General features: G+C 47.3%; 1 protein-coding gene across 1 annotated transcript in view; it reads left to right on the top strand.

Annotated features, from left to right (window-relative positions):
• Positions 1–7,924: 7,924 nt before the first annotated feature.
• LOC123076263 (peroxisome biogenesis protein 3-1) overlaps positions 7,925–12,635 on the top strand; it is a 44,347-nt gene continuing 39,636 nt past the window's right edge. The window contains exon 1 of the mRNA XM_044498609.1: positions 7,925–8,143. Coding sequence (XP_044354544.1) covers positions 7,925–8,143 — 219 coding nt within the window. The remainder of the gene's footprint in view (positions 8,144–12,635) is intronic.

Raw genomic sequence — 12,635 nt, 5'->3', positions numbered from 1 at the left:
CCCCGTTTTAGATATAATCCAACAAGTTTTCAATAATGTTAATCAACATCACTTTTGGATTGTTGCGGGAAATCAAAGGGGGTATGATGAAAACCAACTTAGGAATGCTAAGGTTTCTATGGATAATATGCTTTATGTTGTGTTTACAAAACCCCATGATGAAAATACCTCTAAGAAAATTAAGAAGAAGGATGACAAAACTTAGATCCTTGCTCTATTCCTAGCTAAGGGCGTAAAACTATAGCGCTTGTTGGGAGGCAACCCAATGAATAAAATTTATTTTTTCTTTTTGCTTTCTATTCTTGAGTGTTTGCACAATTATGCTACTGTTATGATTGTGTTTTTTGTGTTTTAATTAGTGTTTGTGCCAAGTAAAGCCTTTAGGATCTTCTTGGGTGATAGTTATTTGATCTTGCTGAAAAACAGAAACGTTTGCTCTCACGAAAACAATTCTCATTTTTTACGAGAGCGTGCTAAAATGCCAATTCTTTTTGCCCTAGATTAGTATACAAATTTCTCAGGTCTTACTAATTTTTCAGAATTTTTGGGGTTCCAGAAGTTTTCGAAATAGTCAGATTACTACAGACTGTTCTGTTTTGACAGATTCTGTTTTCTTTGTGTTGTGTGCTTGTTTTGATGGCTCTATGGTTTTCTTTGAAGATTTTTGCCATAGAAAAGTTGGAATACAGTATATATAATGCAAAAACAAAATATGAATTGGTTTTGTACATTACTTGTAGTAGTGATTTGCTTTCTTTTACTAACGGATCTCACAAAGGTTTTGTTGAGTTTTGTGTGATTGAAGTTTTCAAGTTTTGGGTTATCTTACGATGGATGAAGGAATAAGGAGTAAGAAGAGCCTAAGCTTGGGGATGCCCCGGCGTCCCAAGCTATTATCCAAAAGAGAGCAAGCAAATAAGCTTGGGGATGCCCCTAGTGGCATCCCCTCTTTCTTCTAACGACCATCGGTATTTTACTCGAAGCTATATTTTTATTCTTCACATACTATGTGTTTTGCTTGCAGCGTCTTCTATGATATGAATCTTTGCTTGTTTTATTTTTTTAAGTCTTGATTCTTGCTGGACACACCTATTTGAGAGAGCCAAAATTATTTCATCACTTGTTAGAATTGCTCTCTATGCTTCACTCCAATTTTTATGAGCTGTGGACTTGCTCTAGTGCTTCACTTATATCTTTTTGCGAATGGTGTGCTTTAGTATTTTTGAAGAAATGCTCTCTTACTTCACTTAGATTTATTTGAGAGTTAGTAAAATTTTCAAGAAATTCTCTCTTGCTTCACTTAAATTAATTTGAGAGAAAGAAAAAAATTATGCTCATGATCTTCACTTATATTTGTTTGAGCTTATCAAAAGAAACACATAAAAATTAGTTCTAAAGTGATAGATATCCAAGAAGGATATAATAAAAACTTTCATGAAGATCATTGGACAAAATAAACTTGATTCTTAGTAATAGTTTTGAGATATGATGATGCGATATGTGAGTTATGCTGATGAGTAATTATGCTTTAGTAAGAATATTGGTGTTAAGGTTTGTGATTCCCTATGCAAGCACGAAAGTCAATAATTATGCAATGAAATTATATCCTACTTGTGGTGCATTATTCGGTGTTAATTATGCTTAATGCTTGCTTATGAGATTATTCGTTTCTTGGTTGGTCGCTTCTCAATCTTTTGCTAGCCTTCATTTTGCACTAAGTATGATCACTACTTGTGCATCCAAAAACCTTTAAACCAGTTTTGCCGCATGAGTCCACTATATCTACCTATATGCGGTATTCTTTTTCCATTCTAAGCAAATTTGTATGTGCCATCTCTAATTCTCAAAATAAACTTCTCTTTTGTGTGTCCGTTTCGCTCGCGGAGCGGTGTGGTGTGGCTAATATTTTCCATGCTAGATGTGTTATTCTTAAGATGAGTGTTTATTCACTTGTCATTACACGAGAGTAAGGCAAAGGTATTAGGGATGCCCAGTCCCGAAATGAAAAATGAATTTACTTTATGTTGTCAACTAATAAATTCCTTGAAAAGTGTTGGTATGGATGGCAACCGTGGATACGGCTAGCCATGGAAAGTGAAAGTATGGTTGAAAAAGGAATAAACTTTATTTTCTTTTTGGGAACCGCCTATGATATATCTAGCATGGAAAGTGTTGGGAACTCTAAGTCGTTTTTGTTGGTGGGAAGGATACACCTCCCAAAATATTTTTATCTCTCAATTTTTTGCTTTGAGCTCTGGCACCTCTACAAATCCCTACTTCCCTCTGCGAAGGGCCTTTCTTTTACTTTATGCAATTTTTATTTTTGAATTTGAATCTCCATCTTCTCTTATAAAAGCACCAACTAGGAGGCAATATGATCGTACTTGAGTATTGGGTGTAGCTAATATGCGAGTGTGTTTCATGAATGGATCAATGATTGAGCATGACGGGCTAGGGGTAACTTATTTTAGCGTTGATATTTTGAAAGACATGGTTGTTTATTGATATGCTTGAGTATTTAAATTATCATGTCCAAACTAGACTATTTCTTTGAACAATATAAAAGTCCAAATGTCCATGCTATAAAGAAAATAAATATGATATGACATGATAGGCAGCATTCCACATCAAAAATTCTGTTTTTATCACTTACCTACTCGAGGACGAGTAAGAATTAAGCTTGGGGATGCTGATACGTCTCCAACGTATCTATAATTTTTTATTGTTCCATGCTGTTATATTATCAATCTTGGATGTTTTATAATCATTTATAGTCATTTTATATCATTTTTTGGTACTAACCTATTGACATAGTGCCAAGTGCTAGTTCATGTATTATGCATGTTTTTTACATCGCAGGAAATCAATACCAAACGGAGTCCAAATGCAACGAAACTTTACGGAGATTTTTTATGGACCAGAAGACACCTAATGGGCCAAGGCTGCGCAGGCGCGCCCTCGTGGGTTGTGCCCACCTCGGGTGCCCCCCAAACCGCCTCCTCGCTCTATAAATACCCCAATATTCTAGAAACCCTAAAAGCGTCGAAGAAAATAAATTCCAGCTGCCGCAGAGTCCAGAACCATGAGATCCAATCTAGACACCATCTCGGATGGGGTTCACCACCTCCATTGGTGTCTCTCCAATGATGCGTGAGTAGTTCTTTGTAGACCTTCGGGTCCGTAGTTAGTAGCTAGATGGCTTCCTCTCTCTCTCACTGAATTCTCAATATAAATGGTCTCTTGGAGATCCATATGACGTAACTCTTTTTGCGGTGTGTTTGTTGGGATCGGATGAACTTTGAGTTTATGATCAGATCTATCTTTTTATATCCATGAAAGTATTTGAGTTTCTTTGATCTCTTTTATGCATGATTGCTTATAGCCTCATATTTCTTCTCCGATATTTGGGTTTTGTTTGGCCAACTTGATCTATTTATCTTGCAATGGAAAGAGGTGCCCGGTAGTGGGTTCGATCTTACGGTGCTTGATCCCAGTGACAGAAGGGGAACCGACACGTATGTACCATTGCTACTAAGGATAAAATGATGGGGTCTATCTCTACATAGATAGATCTTGTCTACATCATGTCATCGTTCTTATTGCATTACTCTGTTTCTCCTTGAACTCAATACACTAGATGCATGCTGGATAGCGGTCGATGTGTGGAGTAATAGTAGTAGATGCAGGCAGGAGTCGGTCTACTAATCTTGGACGTGATGCCTATGTAATGATCATTGCTTGGATACCATCATGATTATTTGAAGTTCTATCAATTGCCCAACAGTAATTTGTTCGCCCACCGTTTGCTATTTTTCTCGAGAGAAGCCACTAGTGAAACCTACGGCCCCCGGGTCTCTTTCTCATATTATTTGCCTTTGTGATCTATTTTCCTTTGCTTTTATTTTCAGATATACTAAACCAAAAATACAAAAATACCTTGCTGCAATTTATTCTTATTTATTTTATTTGGCGTTCGATCTATCAATCAAGTACAATTTTATTCACGTCCGTTTGCCCATCTTGGGGCGCGCTACCCGAAAGGGATTGACAACCCCTTTTACACGTCGGGTTGCGAGTAGTTGTTATTTGTGTGCAGGTGTTGTTTACGTTGTGTTGCCTGGTTCTCCTACTGGTTCGATAACCTTGGTTTCACATCAGAGGGAAATACCTACCGCCACTTAGCTGCATAATCCCTTCCTCTTGTGGGAAATACCGACGTAGCTTCAAGCCGCATCAACGGGCCACAGCCCCCGCACAACATGCAGTTGAGCTCCGTCTCTAAAACTAAAAAAACTACTGGGCCAGCTGCTAGGTCCCTCGTGTTATCTGCTCATTGCGTAATTTTATCATTTATTGACTACATGACAATGGCGTGGGACCTGGTTGTCAAACAATTAGGAGGAAGTATTTTTTTGGCTTGTAACAACGAGGCACCTGCTTGCGTAATGCCATATGACCCTGGTGGGTCCCTACTGCCAGACTCTCCACGTACAGTCATCTCCTGATTCCTCTTGGTTGTTGACCATGTTGACAACGCCAGACGGCGGCAGGCACAGCGAGCAAACCAAGGGGGAGAACGACGGCGAGGCCTCGGACGGGAACGAACAGGAGCCATGGAAGATGCGGTAGTGTAGTGGTAGGCGGAGGGGAGTATGAGGGCAACAACATGTAACTCAAGCTTATAGATGGTACAAAAAAGTCCAAGGATTAATTGTTCATCAAACATCCTGTGGAAAAAGAATTATTGGAGCATGTAACCCAACCACTATTTTTGGCAGTCACAAACAAATGGATCAGTCTGATCCATAAAATCAACATCCTGCGAAAAAAGAATTATTGGAGCATGACCACAAGTTGTTGTAAATAGAAGCCGAGCACGTTCAGAAGCCCATTTGTCCACCTGAAACTTCTTTTTTTGCTGTTCAACATGTCCGTCCCTGAGAAATTTCTTGTTGAAAAACTTAAGCCTGATGGACAATAGTAGCCTCGCATTCAACAGGAAGAATGTGACAAAGCTTCTGTTTGCCTGGTTGGATGCGTATCCTTCCATCGTTATTGTCCTCAAATGAATGTCATGAGAACTGAGAAAATCCTAGTTCTTATTACGTCACCGATTGGTTATATGTTTTTCTCCATGTGTTACTGCCTAAGTAGACATGAAGATTGAGAATAGTTAAGGTCTGGAAAAAGAGTATGTCGAAAGAGCGATAGCTGAACGGTTAATTCTAGTACAATATATACGGGCTTTCAATGTGCATTACATCATCACCTTTATATATAAATTCTCCAGACATCGAAAGCATCGCAGCAAGCCAATAATTATGTTCAGAGCATAACTAAACATTCCGATATATAAGATCTTGACAGAATCCAGCAACATTGATAGGCTATCCATGGAAGAAATCTTCATTGAGCATATAACATAATATTAGTACCCAAAGTGTACTCCAAGATGATATAAAACTTATGCGCACAAATGAAAAATGAAGCTTATGATTACAAATGTGTAGATGAAAATATGTGGTACCTGAATAAGTGAGGAGCCAAACACCAACTTGTGATCATTAAACGGATCACCAATTACACCCAAGGTCTCTAGTTTGGGCACAGAGACGACAATTATTTGCGAAGGTTTATAACAATAATGAAGAAGCAACCTTCGAAGTGAAGGGTCATCTTCGATGATGAGCTGTTGTCCTTCAAAACAAATTCCAATGCTTTTAAGGTGACGCGACTTTATATGGAGACAACTGATAGGGATTTCTATTCCCAAAGCAATCAGCAAGAGCTCCAGGGCAGGGCAACTGGAGTAGATGATGTTGTGTAGTGAGGCCTCCGACAGATAAACCACCACAAGCGAAAGTTTTTTTAGAAGTGGGAGTTGAAGCATTTGTACCATATCGTCTGGTAGATGGCACCGGGCGAAGGTGGCGCTGTGGAGAGAGGAGGAAAACCATGAGATGGACAAGTGGTGTGGGCACAAATTCTTGGTGTTCAGTTCATCATATGAAACTTTCGTCGTAATGGTAGAACTCAAACTGCTGGAGTTTTTTGAATTCAGGGGATGTCAGCCAAGCATCCACCATGCAGGGTATGGATAGCAGGTAGCGTGTCGGGATGCAGAGGCGTTGAATGGGGCCTTGGTGGGAGGAGACGATGGCTCTGAGGAGATCAAATTCAGGAAGGACAGATATCTGACGACAATCGAGATTGAGGGGCGCGGTGCGCCATAGAGGGCGCCACCGACTTGAGAGGACTTCTATGTGGCAGCAATCTTTGGTGGGGAGAAGCGAGATGATCTCCCCAAGGATGTCGTTCGGGAGATCGCTGATGCGGTCCACCGGAGATTCTACGGGTTCCTCAGATCCGGGTGAGGGGGCTCGCTGTCGGATTACGGGTTCCGGCAAACCCTTGAGGTTCGAACTTTGGGGTGCGCACGAAGATCTCTCTCTCCCTAGTTCGCTCTTGCAGCGATCTCAAGGCCTAGCTTGCCGAACCCAAGGAACAAGAGACACAAGAGTTTATACTGGTTTGGGCCACCATTGTGGTGTAATACCCTACTCCAGTGTGGTGTGGTGGATTGCCTTGTAGGCTGAGGATGAACAAGTACAAGGGATGAACAGCCTCCCGAGGAGAGGTGTTCTTGAGCTCGGTGAGCTTGTGTGTGTGTGTGTGGATGGTCTGAATGATCCGTCCAAGATCAGTTGCCTCCTATGGTGGTGGCTAGCCCTATTTATAGAGGCCTTGGTCCTCTTCCCAGATATAGGCGGGAAGGGATCCCACAACGGCCAAATTTGAAGGGAGACAACTAGTACAAGTTATCTTGTCAAAAGGTGGTCTTCGCCTGCCAAAGGCTCTGGTGGTGACGCTGCGGTGGGCTCCGTGGTGACCTCCGTCCTGCTGGTCTTGGTCTCGTTGCACCGATATGGAAACCTTTGCCTGATGCCTCGGGACTCCTCGCCTGCGCCCGCCTCTTTAGCACCAACGAGGAAACTGGCACTCTGCGCCCGCTGGCACCCGCTTGGCTTCGGTCGTCATGGCTCACGTCACGCGAACCTCGCGAGGTGCCCTTTGCATACATATCTCCGCTCCTCGGGAGCCATCCTAGAGAGGCCGCCCCTGAGGAGGTCTTGGTGTTGTCCGCCTCGCTAGGCTTAGCCCCTCGCGAGGGTCTTGAGTGGTTGCTGATGAAGATGGGCTGTACCAGGCCGCCTACTGAGCCACGCCCTCGGTCGCAGGCAGGCAAGTCTAGGTACCCCCGTTCCCAGGACGCCGACAGTAGCCCCCGGGCCCAAAGCGCACTCGGGCTTGGCTTCGAGGCGAAGCCAAAGGGCAAGTGCGGAGCGCCGCGGGCCCCAACCGCCTGCGACCGTGATTGACGTGTGGCGATTGACAGGACGTGGGCGTCTCCGCTTCCCCACGCTGCCTCGGCAACTGTTCGACTTGACGAGTCCCTGCTGCATGCATAAAAACCATTATTACCTGCGATCGTGGAGGCCGGCGGTTGGCCTCCCTCTGGCTATAAATGAGGAGGGGGGCGGAGCCCCCGTCACTCATCTCTTCCTCCATTCCGCCCGCTTCTTCTTCTTCCTCCTTGCTGCGACACTCATGGCGCCGCTATGGAGGTTCTACACTGCTAAGAAGGGGAAAACCCCCCGCGAAGAGCTAGGGCCACTCCCACCGAAGAAGAGGCTGGCCCGCTCTCGCGACGTCATCGTCAAGCCGCAGGTGACGAGGCCTTGGTACGAGCGGACTCCCCCGGCTACCCGCTGCCCTTTTACGCCCTGGGCAAGGCTCCGGAGAGGGAGGCAGCGGCCCGCGCCGCTAGCGCCTTGGCCCTGGTGAGCATGCTGTGGCAGTGCGTGCCGCCGCCCCATGAACCCACGCCGAGGGCTCCTCGCGTGAACTCGTGGTGTGGGCAGCGATGCCACCGTGCACGTGGATCCGGTTCCCGCAATTCTTCTCTGAAGAGATGCCGCCGAGAGGGCCGCTCGAGTTGTGGCTGCAGCACGCCGAGTGCGACACCCCGGCGACAGGGGCAGAGGTTGAGGTCGTCTCCCCGGGCAAGATCTTCATGACCCGCAGATGGGGTGACGTCGCCCGCGCCTGCCGTGCGGAGGGCGCGCTCGCCATCCACATTCGAGTACGACGGCGCCTCCATGCTGTTCTTCAAGGTCTTCGACGAGGAAGGCCGTCGCCTGGAATGCTGCCCCGGAGGGGGTCGTCGGGACGACACAGTGGCAGTTCCTCCAGCAGTAGCGACGGTGCATGGGAGTCCAGCGACTCTCCCGAGCCTTACGAGACTCCGGAGACGAGCGACGACATCTACGTGCCCCCGAGCTCTCGCCGTGCCCGGAGCGCGGCAGCGGCATCCGCCCGTCGCCGCCGTTGATCTGGATGGGGTTGGCGTCAGCCTCCCGTGGCCCACTGTTGATGATGGCGTCGGCGGCGACGCCTGTAGATACGGCTCCTAGAAACCTTCTTCTTTTGTTCCCTGCGAGGAATCAAGGTGAACCCCGTGGGGGTGTGTAATGGATCTGTAGTGCCTTTTGTGTCAATATCGTCCTTATTACGAAGATTTATAATTGCGTGTCTTGCTTCGGCTTGGCCCTCCCTTTCCAACCTCGCGGTAGCTTAGTGCTCTACGCCGACGGGTCCCAATTCCTAGGCAGGCTGCAGCCGTCGCTGGTATGCCAGGTTGCGATGCCGTGGTCAAGGCCAGGAGGTGAGCGGCCCGAGGTCCGGTGAGAGCTCCCGAGGCGCGATGCTCAAGAGGTCCCCTTTAGCGTGCAAGCAACTACCTGAAGGCAGGAAAGGAAGGCGGCGTCGCCGTAGCTAGGCTGCAAGAGGTGGAAATCCTATGTCGCAGCGCTGGGCTGGCTTGAGTGTGTGACTTATCTTAGCGGTCTTGGGTCGATCCCTTGTGCAGCGCCAGGTTCGTGCATCAGCGGCGGCGGTGTAAACGGGTTAGGCCCGCGCGAGATTCCCCCTCTTTTTCATGCTCTTCTATGTGCTCTGCGTCCTCAGGTCCTGGCCCTCGAGCGAGCTCAGCCGCCGCTGGTATGCCAGGTTGCGAAGCCGTGGTCAAGGCCAGGGGGTGAGGGCTGGAGAGCCAGTAAGAGCCCCTGAGACGCGATGCTCAGGAGCCCCCCTTTAACGTGCAGGCGAATTGCGTGAAAAAAGAAGGAGCCTGCGGTCCCGCCCGTTGTCAGCCTCCGGAGATTCCTGTAGGTTAGCGCGATGGAGGAATACAGATTGCAGCCGTGCTTGCTGGTTTGCCACTGGTTGTTCCACAAGAAGATGAAGGCACTGAGGGCCTGGTGAGCTGACGTGCGCGGAGCATGTCGCGAGCCAGAGCTCGACCGCTCAGGTTTGTCAGCGTTGAAGGGATAGGCCCGAGCACAAGCACCGTGCCAGCATGAGTAGCCCTCGTTGCGGGAGGAGCAGGGGTGACCAGCAACGCGGCTGGCCACGAGGGGTAACAGGCAAGCAGGTGATAATCATGAAATGACTCAAGCAATGAGGCAGGTTAGCTCAGATAGATGCAAGAATGATACATGCCACCGGGACGGACCCGAGCGGCCTGGGGATGATGCAACCCGAGAGGCGCTCCCGACAGAGTAAGCTAAAGATGCAAAAGGATACACGTCGCAGGGACAGGCCCATGCGACTTGGGGATAATGCTGCCCGAAGGGCGCCCCCAACTGAATGAACTGGAAAGAGTCACCTGATATCGTAGCTGGAGAACTGTCGCGATCTCTGCCACGACAGCGTGATGCCTGGCCTCCTGAGTCGCGAGAATGCTCCGCAAGTGGCGCTTGAAGGTGACAGCCGCGTTCGGCAGGCACAATTGCATGCGAACATAGCTGTGAGGTGGACCCTTGCACCGTCCAACGCGCGAAGGCCAAAAACAGCCCTGAGATGCGGCCCTGTTGAGCCCTGGAATGTCAACGCAGACGCGTAGCCCACCGTCCTCGCTAGGATGGTGGGCTGCACCCGGTGGTGGGCGGCGGCCGCCGCCTATGGTCCTTGCGTGTTGTAGCTCCTGGGTTGCCTTGGTGGTGAACTCCTGAGCACTGGGCGCTCCATGCCTTGTGCCCTCTTGAGGGAAACGTGCGGCGAAGCACGCCTCCACAAGGTGCTCGAGCGCCTCCCTCATGACGTTGGCTAGGTCTGAGGCCCTCCAGAAGAGAGCCCCCGAGCCCAGCCTGAGGAGGGCGCTGGGCACGCCTTCCTATGTGAGGGAGGGAGGCGCCCCGGCTGCGGGCGCAGATCCTGAGGTGGTGCCGCTGGAAACACCGCTCTCCTAGGCCCTGGGTGGAGTAGCTGCTACTTCTTCTTGGGTATGGCCTCAGGAGGGTACAGGTTGCCTTCATTGTCGGGGTCTTCGGCCGCTGCAGCTTCGTAAGCATGCTCGAGGGAGCACACCGCATCTCTTTCTTCACAGGGGACCGTGTAGCGACCCGACCTCAGACGGTCAAGTCTCTGTGCTTAAGTGTCATCCCTCGATCGGTATGCTGACACACACAGTACTCGAGGATTTATAACAGAGGCAAATCACATGTATAAAGTAACGTAAATACTATTACCTCAATCCAAATAGCGGAAGTAACAACAAGGTTGTGGATTCCCATCAACACCAACGGCAAAGTTGAGTGTACAAATCATAACCCTAACGTATCACTTACTCGTCGTAAGAAAATCCTGCAACATGAGACGTTGCAAGCACAAAGGGTCAGTACATTGAATGTACTGGCAAATTCACACCATAGGATAATGATGAATAATAGCTATCACTACATGCATATATGGCTGGTGGAGGCTCTATGGTTATAATGTTTTTGCGAAAAGCCAATTTTTTCCCTACTGCAAAGGAATATATTTTATTTAACTACAAAGTTTGTTGAAAACATTGAGAAGGTAAACCCCCTCTCAATCCCAATTAAAAGTAATCATTAACAACCCAACAATTTAATTATAGAGTGATGAGATCAACATGATAATCCAAGAACCAGATACTCAAGATGTCCATAACCGGGGACACGACTAACCATGATTAGTTTGTACACTCCGCAGAGGTTTGTGCACTTTTCCCCACAAGACTCGATCTCCTCCGTTGAATTTCTCGCACTGCATGATGTTTGAGGAACGGATGACCGAGACACAGTCTTTCCGAAGAGGTCCCCTTAACCGATAGATAGGCCGGTACACCTACAATCCCCTACATCTGCTAGCCCATCATGGAAAGGTTTCCCACAACTTACTCAACTATGCCAGAGCCCATAATGGCATGTGGCTGCACACGGAAATTTCTAGCATGAATAATCTTATGATCCCTTTGAGCCTGGGTGGCAGTCCATAGGAGAATCACACGGTACCCCGGGATTTCCAAAAATACAGGCAATCACTGGATTCCCCAGGTGCCTCAATCCACCCAGATGTGTATTAAAGTTGCCACCTTAAGTTGAACCATTACTTAACAATACTCACATCTGTCATGAATACTCTCAAACCCAAACCACGTCTACGAGCATAGCATAGCAATATAAGCAATGTAATAGTAACTCCCAAAGTTTGAATGCAGGGCAATAGGTTCCTACCTCATCAACTACTTCCCAATACCCACATGTTATCAATCCTACTCATGCAATGTCTGAGGGTGAAACTAATGCATAAAAACTGGGTATGAAAGGGATATGATCAAAGTGTGAACTTGCCTTGTAAAGTTGATGAAGATGATTCGCACTCAACACTCTTGATAGTTCTACTCGTCACACTCCGGTCAATCTATCGTAAGCAAGCAATAGTAACCAAACATAAGCAATCACTCAAAAGATCGGAAAGAACGAAGAATACGATTCGGAAAACAACAAAACCAAGCAAATAACTCTTGCAACATAAAACAATTTCTAACAGTACCAAAATTGGGTGAATTTGGCCATACCAGAAAGTTTAGGTCAAGAGCTTTGATTTGCAAAAAGAATCAACTCAAACGGAGTTATAAAACTCAAGTTACGATCAAACGAAGTTTAAATTCAAATATGTTTGAAATAAAATTTTAAAACTTTCAAAAAACATGTTTAAGTTGTTTTTCTGTATAGAGGGGATCATAACGAAGAAGTGGGCGTTGGTTTCGTTGGATTTGGATAAACGAGCGAAAAGTAATGATCGATTGAAGTTCAGGGACTAATCTGTAAATAAAAATATTCATGGATGGGTCCCTGGCCGAAAACTAAAATAAAAAGAAAAAGACTAAATAGCAGACATTCGTTACCGATCGCTAATGAACGAAAATCGCTCGCTGCTGAACCCTAGCTAATGAACGCTCGCAAAATAAACTAAACCTAAATAAAATCGACCTAAAAGAATAAAACCAAAAAAATAAACCGGTGCGGGTTAAATCGGTTATACCGGTTCGGGTGAGGGTAACTGGCGGCGGCGTTCTCCGGCGAGCGGGACAAGGCGAGACGGCGGTTCCGGCGCGGCAGCAGGCGACGGCAGGCGGCGGGGTGCGGCGCGGCAGGCAGCGACGCTAGCGGGCGGCGGCGCGGCAAGGAGGCGGCGACGAGGCGCGGCTGCGGCAGATCTCGCCGGCAGCGGCGGTTGCGGCGAGTCAAGGAGAGGAGGCGGCGGCG

Source organism: Triticum aestivum, chromosome 3D (genome assembly GCF_018294505.1).
Source record: "Triticum aestivum cultivar Chinese Spring chromosome 3D, IWGSC CS RefSeq v2.1, whole genome shotgun sequence".
In the NCBI taxonomy this organism is placed as follows: Eukaryota; Viridiplantae; Streptophyta; class Magnoliopsida; order Poales; family Poaceae; genus Triticum; species Triticum aestivum.
The sequence above is the reverse complement of the archived record's forward strand: the minus strand, read 5'-3'. Positions and strand labels throughout refer to the sequence as shown.